At 35.9% G+C, this 17,157-nt stretch overlaps 2 protein-coding genes across 3 annotated transcripts in view; one reads left to right on the plus strand and one right to left on the minus strand.

Moving 5' to 3' along the window:
* The window catches only part of mllt3 (MLLT3 super elongation complex subunit), a 60,955-nt gene extending 54,888 nt beyond the window's left edge, over positions 1-6,067 (minus strand). Inside the window, exons 1-2 of one of the 2 annotated variants that reach the window (XM_081391489.1) lie at positions 5,990-6,067; positions 2,963-3,143 (exon numbers count right to left, since the gene is read on the minus strand). In XM_081391489.1, coding sequence (XP_081247615.1) covers positions 2,963-3,059 — 97 coding nt within the window. In that variant the 5' untranslated portion in view covers positions 3,060-3,143; positions 5,990-6,067. Of the gene's footprint in view, positions 1-2,962; positions 3,144-3,579; positions 3,842-5,989 lie in introns of those variants that run through there. The other variant, XM_081391488.1, reaches the window with a different exon arrangement.
* Positions 4,910-17,157, plus strand: part of focad (focadhesin) — a 66,938-nt gene continuing 54,690 nt past the window's right edge. The window contains exons 1-4 of the mRNA XM_081391425.1: positions 4,910-5,011; positions 9,389-9,473; positions 9,695-9,769; positions 12,834-12,988. Coding sequence (XP_081247551.1) covers positions 9,417-9,473; positions 9,695-9,769; positions 12,834-12,988 — 287 coding nt within the window. The 5' untranslated portion in view covers positions 4,910-5,011; positions 9,389-9,416. The remainder of the gene's footprint in view (positions 5,012-9,388; positions 9,474-9,694; positions 9,770-12,833; positions 12,989-17,157) is intronic.

The following is a 17,157-nucleotide window of genomic DNA, read 5'->3' on the forward strand; positions in this document are numbered from 1 at the left end:
TCTACGTTAACTTAAGTGATTTAAACCCTCTTCCCCGAGTTCTTTCTGAAGCAAACACTTTGTCGGATCCATTATACACAAAGCTGCAGACCTCAGGAAGTACTTAGACTACTAATTCATCACAGCGCAAAAACATTTTAGGTATACTTCGAAGGTGGTGTTTGGTAGGGTCTCGAAAAGCTGGTGTCATAAGGCAGGATTTATTAGAGGTTAAGTATCCCCCTGCTGCTTTTGCATTTTTTTCAGCAGCCCCTGGAAGACATTTGCCAAAGAAAAGAGGAGAGGGGCTAGAAGTTCAAGCAAACCCACATTTAGTGTAGCTCTTGTCATCGAAGAGCTTCGGGAGCATGATTTCCAGTAGTTTCCAAATTAGGTCCAGGCCTTGATTTACAGTCTGTTTTAATGTTTTGAGAAAATAAATATAGCGGGGGAGATTTCACCACACGCATAGAGCCTGAGAGCTGATCTGAAGCACACGTCCCCTTCAGATCCTAAGTAAACAACAACTCTTTGGCATAAATCAAACCTGCGGCGGTGGACATAATATGAACCCTATAACGCAAAGGAATGAGGGAAATATTAGCATACGTTTGAAGCCATGCATCTTGAGCTGTCCACAGAAGCAACTTAAGTACTTCTCTGCAATTTTCCAATCTTTGTGGCTTGATTTCACACCACTGCAATAAAACACAGTCATAGAAAGCTTCAAAATGTTAAATCAGAACAATTTAGCAACAGTACAGTTCTGTTGTGCGAGGTGTACGACCGGGACTTGTCATAAACACCCGCCGACCTGCCAAATGCGGGTTGAATTTTATATAAAATATATAAATTTTTCAATTGTAGTATATTAAAAAGTCTTTTAAAAGGCATCTGAAGTAATAAACTAAGTGTTGTCAAAAATACATATTTTTCAATATCAATACGGAAATATCTAAACGCTTCCAATTCTCATTTTTATCCTCAGAATAGATACACAATACCAGCTCCTCTTTCTCTCTCTCTCATCTCTCCGACAGTGAGTTGCACACAAACCCGCCTCTCCTCACTCACTCGTTTTATTTGCTTGGTGTTACAGGGTTTGAATTTTGCGCATTATTTTACTCATTCCTGTAGATGTTTTGCTCACACCCAAAGTGTCGCACATAAAGCCACCTCTCAGTACTAAGCTAAATTGAGTTATTTTTCACTGCTTATTGCGCTTAAACAGTCAAATACAAACAAAATAATGTCATAATGCCGGTCTTGGAGAGTATTCACATTAACACAGTCAGTTATGTTTAAAGTCAACGTCAACAGTTGAGAAAGAAAACGCATGTGTAACAGTATAATGGATCCGTGCGTCAGGTCTTAAAGAGACAGCAGCCTAATTTACCTGCTGCAAAATTATGAAATATTATTAAAAATATCTATATAGCATGGCATCAATGTCCACTAGTCACAGTGACTGGGGAGCAGAAAAGTTAATGTCAAACCATGCCTTCGAAGGTATATTTTTGTGACGTGCATGATTAAACCTCCATTTATCTTTGTGAAAACAACATGTACGCACAATCTGTGCAAAAAACACCCAATGCAAAAGGGGGGAAATGGCTGGCTGGAACAAAGAAGATCTAACAACTGTTCTCAAAGTGCGATCTAAAAAGAGTGCAATGACAGTGACTTTCTCCAGCACTTACCACGTCACAGCAAACTCAGATTAAACACTTCGGGCAAGGAGAGGAAACCAGCAAATATTTTAATTAATTCCTTCCAAGGCTTTCATCAACCGCTACTCCTACATTCCTCCTTTCAGACCAGCAGACGCTTGCTTTCTTTCACTCTCTCTCTCTCTCTCTCTCTCTCTCTCTCTCTCTCTCTCTCTCAGTTACAGGGGTTGAAATCACTTTCATACATGACCACCAATACATGAGGTGATTATAGAAATCATAAGACCATAAAAAACTGTTTGGAGGTAACAGTTTAATAAACGTAAAAGACATAACTGGTATTATCTGAAGCGGTAGGTTCTCCTGTTGGACATATATCTGCATGTTTGAAAATCAAGAAATACCAAGTCTGACCAGACGGGGAGGGTCCATGAAGGACCCACAAAGACAGTACAATATAGGAGAGTGTGTAGGGCTACATTATTAAGTATAACCTGTATAATATTTTATTGAAATGTTTAAAATGAATGAGGGTGGGTGCACCAATGGACTAGGGAATAAAAATTTGAATATATGAATTTGGGTCTCATTTTTATTAAGATTTTACTCAGTTTTCTCTGAACAAAACGTTCATTTAAAAACTGAGGCTGAACGTGACATACACTGTCAGAGATGAGCAAACGCTTAAATTTCCACAAAGATAGCCTACAAGTCCGCAAACCAAAGGATAACATTGAGTTATTATTCTACTCTTAAAAATAAAGGTTCCAAAGGGTTTTTGCAGCGATGCCATAAAAGAACCATTATTTGGTTACCCAAATTAACCTTTCAGTGAACGTGTTTTAAAATAACCATGTTTTTCATACTGAGAGGAACATTTTAATAATCTTAAAATAAACTTTTTCCCACTATAAAGAACCTTTTGTACAATGGAAAGGTTCCATGGATGTTAAATGTTCTAAATGGAACCATCAATGCCAATAAAGAACCTTTATAGCGCATTTATCTGGAAACTTTTTAAGTAGTCGCGCACTCATTACTGCGCGTTGTCAGTGGTTTCAGAAAAAGACAAACAAACAAATCCACAATTGTTCAAGTAAACACACATGAAGGCAAAATATTTATTGCTAAAAATACTTATTTATGCATCCCTGATATATCTAGCACTTTTTGTCCCTGCAGCGCACCAGTAGACCATCAGACAATCTCTGCATGCATGCATCAAGGTGCATTCAGTCTGGATCACACACACACACCACTCCTGCCTTTCTATTCAACAGAATCCACAAATGATAATAAACCGCTTCACATACCTCTTTTTGGTTTCGGGAAACTTTCGTGAAGATGAAACACGACTTTCTCCACAAAATGCTGAATGTTGCTGTGCTCTGGTCCGCGGACAAACACCATCCAGTCGTGCGTAAAACCTTCCACGGTGGGTTTCTTTCGGACCTGGGCACGATGACCGAGTTCCAGCTTCACCTGAACGGCACCCTAAAACACCCAAATGTTCACTTTATAATGATGTCGCCAATTATAAAGTATAAAAGGAACAGTCTACGCGCGTGCGTGTTAAAACCACTCAATAGCCGCATAAAGGTAAAGCAAAATAATGGTCGAATCATAAGTTTCTGGTATGTTATTTATCCTTAACATACCAAAATAAATGATAGAAACACAGCACTGAATATTTGTTATTGAATGCCCTCCTTTTGTTTGAAATCTTTCAAGCGCATCACTTTTGCAGACATGCACTAATACACTGGAAACGCACGACTCCACTAGTTCTTCTGTACTTCAGTATTCCGATGGAAATATGGCTGGAAAAGCCTCATACGCGTCTAATCGCCTTTCCAAACCGGACGAAAACGAACAGAGGCACTGGAGGTCCAAAACACCGCACCGATATAACAGGTAAAGCCCTACTCACCGAACTGGCCATTGCTGAGGCCACGGGGTAATGCTATTTCATGGAGAATTTGGTTTAAATAAGGACACCGAGGACTGTAGACGCCCGATGGCGGACATGGTCTTTTAATTGAGCTCTCTGAGTTTTCAAAGGCTGAGGAGTAAAGTGAGACGCATGCGCGTGAGTGTCAGCGCGTGCTCTCGAGTCGCAGTCGGTGCGGTGCGCGAGACGAGCCAATGGCAGCGCGAGCGAGTGAAGTGCCACTGTTAACCCGTGTAAAACCACCTTTTCACTGCTCAACAACAGTTATTTATTACTTGCTATGTATTTCCCATGTTACATGTATCTATATTTTCTATATTGTGTGTAGGTTATGCTCGTATATTGTGCTTTTCTACTGTTTAACTATGTATGTTGCTGTAACTAATCAACAGTTAGTTTTTCAATAAAATGTGAGTGACTGACTATATATCAACTAATGTCATTTAATTTGACCTATTGGTCTACACTGTTCTTGTTTCACACTGTGCACTGAAAAAAGAGAGTAAAAATGCTACTTAAACACCTGCTAATTTATTAATTGTTATTTTACAATATTCAGTCAAAATTACATTATAAATTAAAAGACATGTAGTTTTACTGTAAAAAAGCCAATGGTTAAATGATAAACCATGAATAAATTGCTAAAATGTAGGGAGAAAATATATATAGTTTTTTTATAATCATAATAATAATATAATTTCAGCAGTATGGTATGATCAACAATATAATATAATATAATTAGTGCTTAATCAGTGATTAGTGCTAAATTAATGATTAATTGTGATTAATCACATGCATAAAGTTTTTGTTTACATAATATGTGTGTGTGTGTGTGTGTGTGTGTATATATATATATATATATATATATATATATATATATATATATTATTATATTTATAGATGCATAGATTAATCGTGATTAATCAATTTGGCAGCACTAAATATAATATAATATAATATAATATCATATAATATCATATAATATCATATAATATGAAAATTATACAGTCACACTTAGTCTATTCTACTTCATTTGTCTTGATCTCTGTAAACGACATTTCCTTTATTATTTATTGGGAAAATAAATAGGCTATAATAGAACAAAAGTCCACGTTTAAACACCTGTCTGTAAGAGATGTCCTATATTTTAAAATAATTATTTACATAAAATGTTCTGACATTTATTTATTATTATTTTTTTTAGGAAAGACATCAATGAATGTAAGAAAAGTATTAGAAAAGCCATGATTTTGCAGTTAAAATGTTGAGAATAATACAGTGATATTAACGTAACGCTTTTATTAAGTTTGGTCCTCCACGCGCACTGTAGAAGCATGTTGGCGCTTGGAGGGTTTCGCGAAAAAGTTAGCAAAGTGCATCTAAATCTCACTGGAATATAGGAGTTCTCTGGGTAAGAATATCCCGCATATCACATCAGCCAGCTTGTTTATGTGATGCCAACATAGTTAACACAGTTATAGAGACATTTAGTGAAACTGACAGCTGCTAGGTACTAGGTAGCGGGCTCTGTATTACAGCAATATACAAACAGGAACGTGTCTTCCATTGCTAAATACATATTTGGAATTGAATTGCAATATTTCATCACACAAATTCGGAACTAAATTAATATCCGCAGTGGGCTAACCTTACAGAAAGTACTGTGCTGGTGGTAAGTTACTATGGTATCAGATGGTAATACCATGATATTGAATGATTGCTTTATTCATGTAAAATGGTGTTTACATGGCGCTCAAATGTGAGTCGAAAAATACCCTTAGTACGTGGTATTACTGTGATACATGTCCATTGTGGTAGTACCATGGTATCATTTGAAACCGGACATATTGTAGTCTAGCCAGTGACTTAAACACAGCATCACTTAAACAATGATGCATTATTGTGGACACACAAGCAGTGCAGAGCAAGCAGTCCCGAGCTGAAGCCTTTGTGCATTTGGACAAGTAGCCAAAGGCTGGAAATCCCTGGAATATTTTTAATTCTTTGCTTTTTCTGACAAAAGCTTGTGTGTAATATTGATCAGATAAAAACAACCAACTAGTTTGCCCACATTTAAATGCAAACCTCTACCTACAAAAAAGATGACAATTTTAAAATACAAAGTCAAACATGACTAAAAATTGTTTTGTAACTTTTTTTTTTGTGGCATTTTCTCGATGCATTGTTTATCATCTGTCATTACTGAATGCAAATAACTCTCAAACTACAGTAAGAAGCTTAAACTAATGTGGAGATATTTTGATTTTGTCTCCAAAATATTACTCAGTTGCAATCTACAACAACATAAAAATCCACTTTTATTGTAATAAAACTTGACTTGAATACTTTGGGCTTAAACAGACTTTAGTCAATGAATTTCAGATCTTACCTGATTTGCCCGAGCCACTCTTTGCTGTCAGTCGAGCTTCTGTACTGTCACTCTTTATGGAAACGCAGCAGGTATTTCATCACGCACACGCAGTGCTTGTCAGATAACAGTCCCACGAGGGGAGGGGCGGTATATTAGGGCTTGCATTGTCTCTTTCTCCCATGTGCTGTGGCATAAACCTGAATCTCCAGTGGCCATCAGCCAGTGTCAGTCAAATGAACGGCTGGTAATCCCATTACCCTACGCCGAGAGTCCATATGAGACAACATATGAGACGCCAAAGTCGGCGGTCCGCAACTGGACGGACATTGAAGCTTTGGCAGAAGTCACTTGTGAATAATGCATCCCATTGATCTGGTTGCCAGTGCCATCTGTCAGATGGTTGTATCTTCTGAGTTTAGATGCAGGCAGACTATATGTCTCGGGCCTTTATTTAATTTCACCTTAGATTACGTTAGTTTGAAGTGGTGTTGGGTTATTCTAATTTCAGTCTAATAGTATTGCCCTGAAGGCGGGTTTTGTCCCGTTGCACCTGTTTGGCGTGTTTGATCCCTTGACACCTGTGATCTGAGTGAGGATGAAGACACACAGCTGTGATCTGTTTTTTTTTTACAGATGATGTCAGTTTGCATGTCAGTAGTGTCTTCATTTTAGGAAATGAGGGTTGATTCTGAATATCCCATGACTTAATTTCTCATGACTTGGTTTGCAGTTGCATACCACACGTTTAAGAAATTCTGTTCCTTCCCAATTTAACTCTTAAAGGGATAGTTCACCCAAAAATGAAAATTAGCCCATGATTTACTCACCCTCAAGTCAGCCTAGGTGTATATGACATTCTTCTTTCAGTCAAATACAATCGGAGTTATATTAAAAAATGTCCTGGCTCTTCCATGCTTTATAATGGCAGTGAATTGCTGTTTCTGTTTTGAAGTCCATAAAGTTCATCTATCCATCATAAAAGTGCATCTCTCCATCATAAAAGTGCTTTGCACAGCTCCTGGAGGTTAATAAAGGCCTTCTGAAGCAAAGCAATGCATTTGTGTAAGAAAAATATCCATATTTAAAACTTTATAAAGTAAAATGAGTTTATGATGGGTAGATGCACTTTATGATGGATAGATGCACTTTTATGATGGATAGATGCACTTTTATGATGGATAGATGCACTTTATGATGGATAGATTCACTTTTATGATGGATAGATGCACTTTATGATGGATAGAGGCACTTTATGATGGATAGAGGCACTTTATGATGGATAGATGCACTTTTATGATGGATAGATGCACTTTTATGATGGATAGAGGCACTTTATGATGGATAGAGGCACTTTTATGATGGATAGATGCACTTTATGATGGATAGAGGCACTTTATGATGGATAGATGCACTTTTATGATGGATAGATGCACTTTATGATGGATAGAGGCACTTTATGATGGATAGAGGCACTTTATGATGGATAGATGCACTTTTATGATGGATAGAGGCACTTTATGATGGATAGAGACACTTTTATGATGGATAGATGCACTTTTATGATGGATAGATGCACTTTTATGATGGATAGAGGCACTTTTATGATGGATAGATGCACTTTATGATGGATAGAGGCACTTTATGATGGATAGAGGCACTTTATGATGGATAGAGGCACTTTATGATGGATAGATGCACTTTTATGATGGATAGAGGCACTTTATGATGGATAGAGGCACTTTTATAATGAATGGAGGCACTTTTATGATGGATAGATGCACTTTTATGATGGATAGATGCACTTTTATAATGGATAGAGGCACTTTTATGATGGATAGATGCACTTTTATGATGGATAGAGGCACTTTATGATGGATAGAGGCACTTTATGATGGATAGAGGCACTTTATGATGGATAGATGCACTTTTATGATGGATAGAGGCACTTTATGATGGATAGAGGCACTTTTATGATGGATAGATGCACTTTTATGATGGATAGAGGCACTTTTATGATGGATAGAGGCACTTTATGATGGAGAGATGCACTTTATGATGGATAGATGCACTTTATGATGGATAGATACACTTTTATGATGGATAGATGCACTTTATGATGGAGAGATGCACTTTATGATGGATAGATGCACTTTATGATGGATAGATACACTTTATGATGGATAGATACACTTTTATGATGGATAGATGCACTTTATGATGGATAGAGGCACTTTATGATAGATGCACTTTTATGATGGATAGAGGCACTTTTATGATGGATAGAGGCACTTTTATGATGGATAGAGGCACTTTATGATGGATAGAGGCACTTTTATGATGGATAGATGCACTTTTATGATTGATAGATGCACTTTTATGGACTTCAAAACAGAAACGGCCATTCACTGCCATTATAAAGCTTGGAAGAGCCAGGACATTTTTTAATATAACACCGATTGTATTCCTCTGAAAGAAGAATGTCATTTAAACCTAGGATTACTTGAGGGTGAGTAAATCATGGACAAATTTTAATTTTTGGGTGAACTCTCCCTTAAATTCAATAAAAAGTCAAAAGTTTGTTTTACTTTACACTACTATTCAAAGGTTTGGGGGCATTAAGATTATTTTTATTTTGAAAGGCTTTAATATTATTATTCAGAAAGAATACATTAATTTGGTCAAAAGTCACAGTAAAATGCATTTATAATGTTAAAAAAGATTCCTGTTCTTTTGAACTTTCTATTCATTAAAGAATCCTAAAAAAAATATATTTTTTTTACATTGTTTGGAATGACATGAGGGTGAATAAATGATGACAGATTTTTCCTTTAAGCAGTCGTTTTCAACATTCAACATTTCACATCAAATCAGCTTATTAGAGTGATTTCTGAAGAATCATGTGACACTGAATACTGGAGTAATGATGCTGAAAATTCAGCATTGCATCACAAGAATAAATTACTTTATTCAAATACAAAAAAAATCCTTTAAATTGTAATAATATTTCACAATATTACTGTTTTTTTTTCTTCACAAAAACACAAAGTCTTACCAACCCCAAACTTTTGTGTAGTGTAGCATAATGTACATTCCTGAACTTGTACAGCATTCATCTGATATTGAGAAGAAATGTTTGGCTTCCTAATTTATTATTAATGTGGTAATTTGTTTTCTTTACAACTAACATCATTGGTCCCTTTTACTTTTTCAAAACCTCCTCTCCATCCACCTGCAATCTAGAGACAATTGTTCCACTATCCAATCAAATCCCATTAGATGAAATAAAGTGCTATATTTTTGGGGGGGGTCATTGAATGTCCTGTTTCACTCAAAAATATGACAATTTTGCAAGTATAATTGGCTGTGAATGCCTTTATGGTGACTAAATTACATTTTCTATATGATGTTTGCTTTTAGTATGGGGCATCATTCATGATTTCTGGAGATGACTGAAACTTTGAAGACAAGGTTTGAGTTCCCCAGCTCCCTCATTCAAGCTCAGGTAAAGCACTCAGAAATGATGATTTAAACAGATAATTTCAGGAATTAGAGGTAAAACAAGGTTCACGTTCCACAGTAATTTCATTGAAATGCTAATCTGTCCCGCCAAACGTGTCTGGCTTGTAGAAATCCATTCCTGTGAATGTTTAATTTAGATGAAATCTAGTTTCCTGAAGGCATGTGAAGAACCAGATTTGTTGCCTTTTGCCTTTTTAATTCTAGGCTGTGAGGACGCTGGTCACTGCAGTGTTGAAAGAGAAGGGCCAAAATGAAAGGATTTGTCAGACTACCCCCAAAGTAAGTTGTCACAATCATTCTTGCATAGGGGTCATATCACATCACGCTTAGGACACATTGTTTGTGTTAAACAGCCTGTTTTTTCCTTTAAGACTTCTATGCCCCCTCTACATGTATAGTGTGTAAGAGTGCTTTGCCCAGTCATTCAATAACAGGCAGTTGTTTGTCTATGTAGGTGCTTCTTAAAGGGGTAGTTCACCCAAAAATTTGTTTCTTTGTTCTGCTGAACACAAAAGAAGATATTTTGAAGAATATTGGTAACCAAACAGTTGAAGGTAGCCATTGACTTCCATAGTTTTTTTTTTCCTACTATGGAAGTCAGTGGGGTCCATCAACTGTTTGGTTACCAACATTCTTCAAAATATCTTCTTTTGTGTTCAGCAGAACAAAGAAACATGAGGGTGAGTAAATGAAATATCCCTTTAAGAAAAGTGCTTTCAGACTGGCTGCCAAAGAGCAATGACATCATGTCCAATGATCTAAACCATATCATCACATTCATTTAATAATCAACAGTCAAATAAATACTGCGCTGCATATGCATTTAAATTGCACATAAGGCAGTTTTATATCATCTTTTTCTAAAAACATTTAAACAGTGGCTGTAATAACTTATTTTCGTGGCAGTTTTATTCAAACATACATTAAATAATGAAGACAATAGGTAAGGTAAAATTATAATGAATATGTAATATAGTGCACATATTTAGCAAAATGCTCCTCCAGTTATTGTTTTCTAGCGAACTAACGAGCTGTATGGACATTGAATGTCTTTCCTGAGGTAAATGTAACATTACGTGACATTGTTTACACGCTGTTTTATTGACATCTTTACAGGGTTAAAAATGTATTTATTTTTTGTTCAAATTACATGAGTCATGATACATTTCAGTGTCTTTAAACATAACTTCTTAATCATTCATTTTTAGGTTGTGCTATAGTTGTAAAGAGAAAGAGAGGATGGTTTCATGCAGAGGCCGCAACAGCGATCTGACATTTATTGTTTGAATTTCATTATAAAATTGACAAAATGTCGGTGCATCACTAATTTATTCATGACATTGAAGCCCAGAAGCTGAATGCTAAATAGCTGTGGTTGACATGTAAAGGTGGGCTGTGATGCGCTGGATCTTGGATATCTGAAATACAAGGACTTTTCTGTTGTTGTTGTTGTTTTTTACAGATTTATTAAAATAAATAAAATCTAATGGAGTACAGAAAAAGTTTTGAGTTTGGAAAATTATAGTATGTTTACACAGATATCGGTCAATAATCGGTATCGGCCGATTAAAAAGTAATTACAGCCGATGATCAGGGCTGATTATATCCTTCCTTTCAACCAAAAGTGGGCGAAAAAAACATGTCAAACTGTGTGTGAAGAAAATGTCTCTGGTTGTGAATTTAGGGATATTCATGTAACAAAACAATAAAACTAGGGCTGTGAAAAGATTAATCGCATCCAAAATAAAAGTTTGTGTTTACATAATATATATGTGTGTGTACTATAAATACACACACACACGTATGTATTTATTTAAGAAAAATTTGTTATTTATATATAATATAAATTATATATAAATATATACAGTATATACATGCAAATATTTCTTAAATAAATACATGCATGTGTGTGTATTTATACATACAAAATAATTATACACAGTACACACACACATATTATGTAAACACAAACTTTTATTTTGGATGCGATTAATCTTTACACAGCCCTAAATAAAACCATTTAAAAAAATAGTGATGTTAAAGTTACAAATATTTGTAGCGCGTCGCCCATCCAGTAATCACAAAAAGCTTTGTTACTTCTGATAAGAAACAATGTCTCAGCTTTCAAATCACAAAATTCAAGCAATAAATGGCGACGGATCACTGTAGAACGTTACTTTAAGCAGCAGCGCAGATACGCGCAAGTCTTTTCTTCCACTTTAATATAAGTTATAGCATGAAAAAACATGCATGAACATCAGAAGGTATGTGGAAAGATACAGAACAACTTACCGAAATAATGTCTAATGTAATCACTCAATTAGTGTTTCAACCGCAGAAAGACTTCAATAAAACAGCTTGTGCACAATATGTCAACTTAACAATGCATTTACATTTGGAAAGTTATCCAATGTTCACAGTTCATTAGTTAGCTATAAAAGCTAGGTTATAAAAGGTTTTAGGTTTCTAGGTTTTATATAGGCTATAAAAAGGAGATTATTTACTATTAATTATATATGTATGTTTGAGTAAATGTATCATGAAGATAAGAACTACCTTGTGTTCAACTGAGTTGTATACAAACAATTTCAGTTTTTATTTGAGTGTAATTAATATATCAGAAAATAAATAGCATTTGAATAAAATAGTTTGGGCTCTGTTGTTAATTTTAATCTCTAATATTATAGTTATGTACCAAGTGAGAGGGTTCCCTGTAGCATTAGTTGGTAGGGCTGTCAAACGATTAATCGCGATTAATCGCATCCAAAATAAAAGTTTGTTTTTACATAATACATGTGTGTGTACGGTGTATAATTATTTTCTATATATAAATACACACACATGCATGTATATATTTAAGAAATATTTGCATGTATATACTCTGTATATATATTTATATTATATATAATTTATATTATATATAAATATTTTCTATATAAATAACACATTTTCTTAAATATATATATATGCATGTGTGTGTATTTATATATATAAAAAAATAATTATACTCCGTACACAGACATAAATTATGTAAACACAAACTTTTATTTTGGATGCGATTAATCGCGATTAATCGTTTGACAGCCCTATTAGTTGGAAGAGATTTTTGTTTCATTAAGAAAATCAAACAATCGGTAACGGCAGAAATCGTTCTTAATAATCGTTATCGGCGGAGAAATTTTGTTTTAGTGCATCTCTGTTAAATTTGCCCCTATTTAAAGGAAATGTATGCCTTCTAGTTTTTCCGGACAGTTAATGATACACAACATCACTTACATTGTCTCTTATATTTTGTGCTGGTGTGTAATGGTTTGCATGTTGAGCTTGTGTTGTACATCACCAGGGGCCAGCGCTGGAGTCTCTGTGGGAGCAGTGCAGCAGTGATAGTACTGTCGTCCGCTCGGCCTGCTGTGACGCTCTGGTGCTTCTCGTGGAACAGGGACATGCAGATCTGCCGTATGTGCTCAACACCACCCTTAACCTCCTGCCCTCGGCACGGTATGCTTCTGTTCACTGCTGTGACACGTGCATATGGCTCTCACCAGCTAATTCAGATTATCGTCCCATTTCATCCACATCCATTTCTTTGGCCCTGTTTTCTGGTATTAAGAAGTGTTTTCGACAATCTGATCACAAGTGGACGACGCTAAATACAGGTGTAAACGGGTCTAAAACATTTTGAGCTTGTCCACTTTTGACCACTTCCAGAGGTAGTCGAAAACGCATTTGCTTTCGTAGTGTAAACGCTCATGTGGTCGAATGTGTTCAAACAGCCACAAAAGACCGTCTACTCTCCGCTTTCTGAACTAATGCATAAACATGGGAAGAACTCTAGTCAGGCAGGATTTAAAATTTGTCGGCTGAAGACCCAAGTTTGGTTTGAAGATGAAAAACGTACCAAACACAATGCTCTCTCACCATTCCTGATTTCTAACACTCACATCATTCAGCTTGGTCTTGTAAGCGAAAGCTGCTGCTCTCCGTATGTTTTTCCGTCGTCTCCGGTCGTGTTCATCTATAAATTGCGTGAGCTTATTTCATCCATTCGATCAAAAGATCTTAAAAAGCCTGTACATTTACCCGCCCATAGACCCTCCCCTCGAAGAAATCAGGACAGAAGTGTTTGAAAGTGGACAAAAGAGACGGATTAAAACACCAGGGGCCTCATGTATCAATCTTGCGTACGCACAAAAACTTTGCGTACGCTAGCTTTCACGCTCACGGTCGTATGTACTAACAGTGAAATTAACGCGAGAATGTGCGTTCCTCCACGCCAATTTCATGACTGGCGTACGTACATTTCTCATTGTTTTTGTCCGTTGGCGACTCTTACAGGCAATGAAGTGAAGTTGCAAACATTACACAACGAATTGTTCTACAAGTCTAAGCATTGCTATTAATTTGCAATTTATAAAATAATTGACATATATTGTCACACGAGCCTTATGGGAATATTCTATCAATTATGCAATTAAGTAAGAACATATAAAAGCATATGCAAACTGATACAACCCTTAGTCTATGGCAATGACAGCTTTGGTTTAATGTCCACCTTTATATCAGACCATTTCTTTTTAAGGTCATTTAGGGTAGACGGTGTACATGTGTACAGTTGAGACACCTTAAATAACTTGCGTTCGCAGCAAGCACAAGTTGTGATTTTTGCTGTGCACGTCATGCATATTAGTGTCCTCTTTGATCGTGGGAAATTTGAACAACGGACGCATCTCCGATCCGAAGATAGATCTTCTAAGATTTTCTAAGATATGATCACTTCACCATGCACTCTACACAATGAAAAGCTTATTATCCTTATGTGACTGTTAAACGTAACTGGTATAACCACAAACGTTATTCTGTGCCCTAAAAACTGGCATATTTCATGGCATTGTGTCATGCAAGGTAATTGCAAAATCTAGAGAAATGTGCGAGGTGGCCAGCGGGGGATAGTTGAGACCCATATCTACTGTACCCCCGATAGAGTTCTATTAGGAAACACACTGTTTAGTTGTTCAGTGTTATGATAATAACAGATTAAACGTCATAATTAGCCAGCATAGGACGCAAATTAAAATAAAATTTGATATTTGTGATATTTAAACTGTGTAGGCTATTATTAATAAATATTGTTACATATCTTGTTCCTGCTTTATACATTTTAACCAGTGCTAATTTAAATAAAATGAATGAATATAAATGGATGAATAAACAAAAATGTTGCCCGATTGTTATTTTCTTTATTTGTCTTTATTTATTATATTTACAATGAATGGTTAGTTACCTTTACATCATTAAAAATGGGTGTCTCAACTGTACCATGCACTGTCTGTCTCAACTGTACCACATATTGGTACAGTTGAGACAAAAAGCACCTTATTTTTATGAGCTAATTGTGGAAAATATAAACTACTTGTGGGTATTATTTATTGATAATATCTTAGTCTACAAGCTAATGAAACGTCATGTGGCGTGTCATGTGGAAATTCACTTCTTTTCAGTGTCTATTTTTGTGTGAAAAATCAAAATGCAAAAACTGTCTCAACTGTACTCAGTACCCTACAGTACGACTTTCAGATCCCACCGCATTGACGACATCAGCCAAACTCTCCCACTCTTATTTTTTCCTTTTGTTATTAATTCCGGAGGATTTTTTTTTTTTTTTTCGTTTCTACCTCCGATAGTAGCACCTCCAATTCACTTTCTGTAAGTTTCGTTTCTTGCCGCCATTTTCTTACTGCTTTCTTTTGCCAAAGTGGACTCATTACCATATTTAAATTCATTTAATTAAGGGAGGAGACTGGGTGGGGCGTTGTGCTCGTGCATGTGCGCTCAATTTTACGTTAACTGGGATGTACAAAGAGAATATGCGTGGGATCCTTCGTACGCAGAGATTCATACATCTGGGTTTTTTTGTGCGTACGCACATTTACAGCTTTGTCCGTACGCAATGTTTTAGTATGAATTCAACGCAAGTCTTTGTACATGAGGCCCCAGGTGTAAACGGGAATGTTTCTCCCTCGTTTACTTGTGATCTGATCGTCCAAAACGCATCTTAATAACCAGGTGTAAACAGGGACTTTGACACATTTTTAAGCCCATATTATAGTGTCAAAAGTGGCTCCAGATGCATTTTTAAAAGATACCACCGTTCCCACCCTGTCAAGCACTGAGGGCATCTTATCAGACTCCTCAGGCACTGGTCTCGCCCTTCTCTCAACTCTGGATTTAGTCTTTGAAAGAGTTTTTTCGATGTTAAAATACTCCCTCTTCTCCCAGTTCAGTAAGCAAAGACAACTATATGTTGTATTATGCATTTATTTCCCAGAAGAGTTTTGACTTTGTTGCTTTGCACACTTGAACAGTACATTTATAGGTTAGGGAACTGTATTTAAAGCTATCATTTGTGTAAAACAAACTAGCAAATGCGGAAACGGCAATCTTTAATTAATTTAACAAGAAGAGCAGAGGCATAAAAATAATAGTTATCATGCTGGGAAGTTGGCATATTTTTGCCAGTTTTACCGTTTTAAAGTGTTTATGCATTCAAGCTCTTGAAAATTCTCTAATTTGGCTATCATTAACACGGTGTTTCCAACATCACACTGACAGCTATGTACTTAAAGTCCTAAAAGTGCTTAATGGTAGGTGTTTATTGTGTTGATCACATGGAGGTTGGCTAACTGTTGACTCTATTGGTTTTGTAGATGATGCAAATTACCACAGAAGAGGATTTAAAGAAAAATAACCATTGTATTCTCATGTATTTTGAAATGAGAAAAGAAGCTATTTTCATACACTACCGCTCAGAGGTTTGGGGGCGGTATGATTTTTTTAAAATGTTTTTGGAAGAAGTTTTTTACACTCACCAAGGCTGCATTTATTTGATCAAAAACACAGTAAACAGTATATGTGACCCTGAACCACAAAACCAGTCACATGGGGTCTTTTTTTTAAATTGAGATTTATACATAATCTGAAAGCTGAATAAACAAACTTTCCATTGATGTATAGTTTGTTAGGATAGGACGATTTGGCAGAGATACAACTATTTGAAAATCTGGAATCTGAGGGTGCAAAAAAATGTAAACATTGAGAAAATTGCCTTTAAAGTTGTCCATTTATGTTCACTCACAAAAATAAATGTTTCATATATTTACGGTAGGAAATTTACTAAATATCTTCATGGAACATGATCTTTACTTAATATCCTAATGATTTTGGGCATACAAGAAAAATCGATAATTTTGACCCATACATTGTATTGTTGGTTATTGCCACAAATATGCCTGTGCGACATGTGACTGGTTTTGTGATCCAGAGTCACATGAATTATTATGTCAATTTCTATTTGAATATATATTAATGTAATTATTTTAAATATTAAAGGGATAGTTCACCCAAAAATTTGCTGTTAATTTATTTACCCTCAGGCCATCCAAGATGTAGGTGACTTTTCCCCCCCAGGAAAACAGTAAATAAGATTTTTAGCTGAAACCGTGGTCCTCAGTGATAGATATAGTAGAAGTCAATGGCTACCATCACTTTGAGAGTAAAAAAAACATATGCAGACAAAACAAAATTAATACCTGTGGCTCCTGACGATACATCGAGGTCCTAAGAAGCCAAATGATTTGTCTGTGCAAGAAACTGAACATTATTTACAACAA

This window comes from Scardinius erythrophthalmus, assembly GCF_964197995.2.
Source record: "Scardinius erythrophthalmus genome assembly, chromosome: 2".
Taxonomy (NCBI): Eukaryota; Metazoa; Chordata; class Actinopteri; order Cypriniformes; family Leuciscidae; genus Scardinius; species Scardinius erythrophthalmus.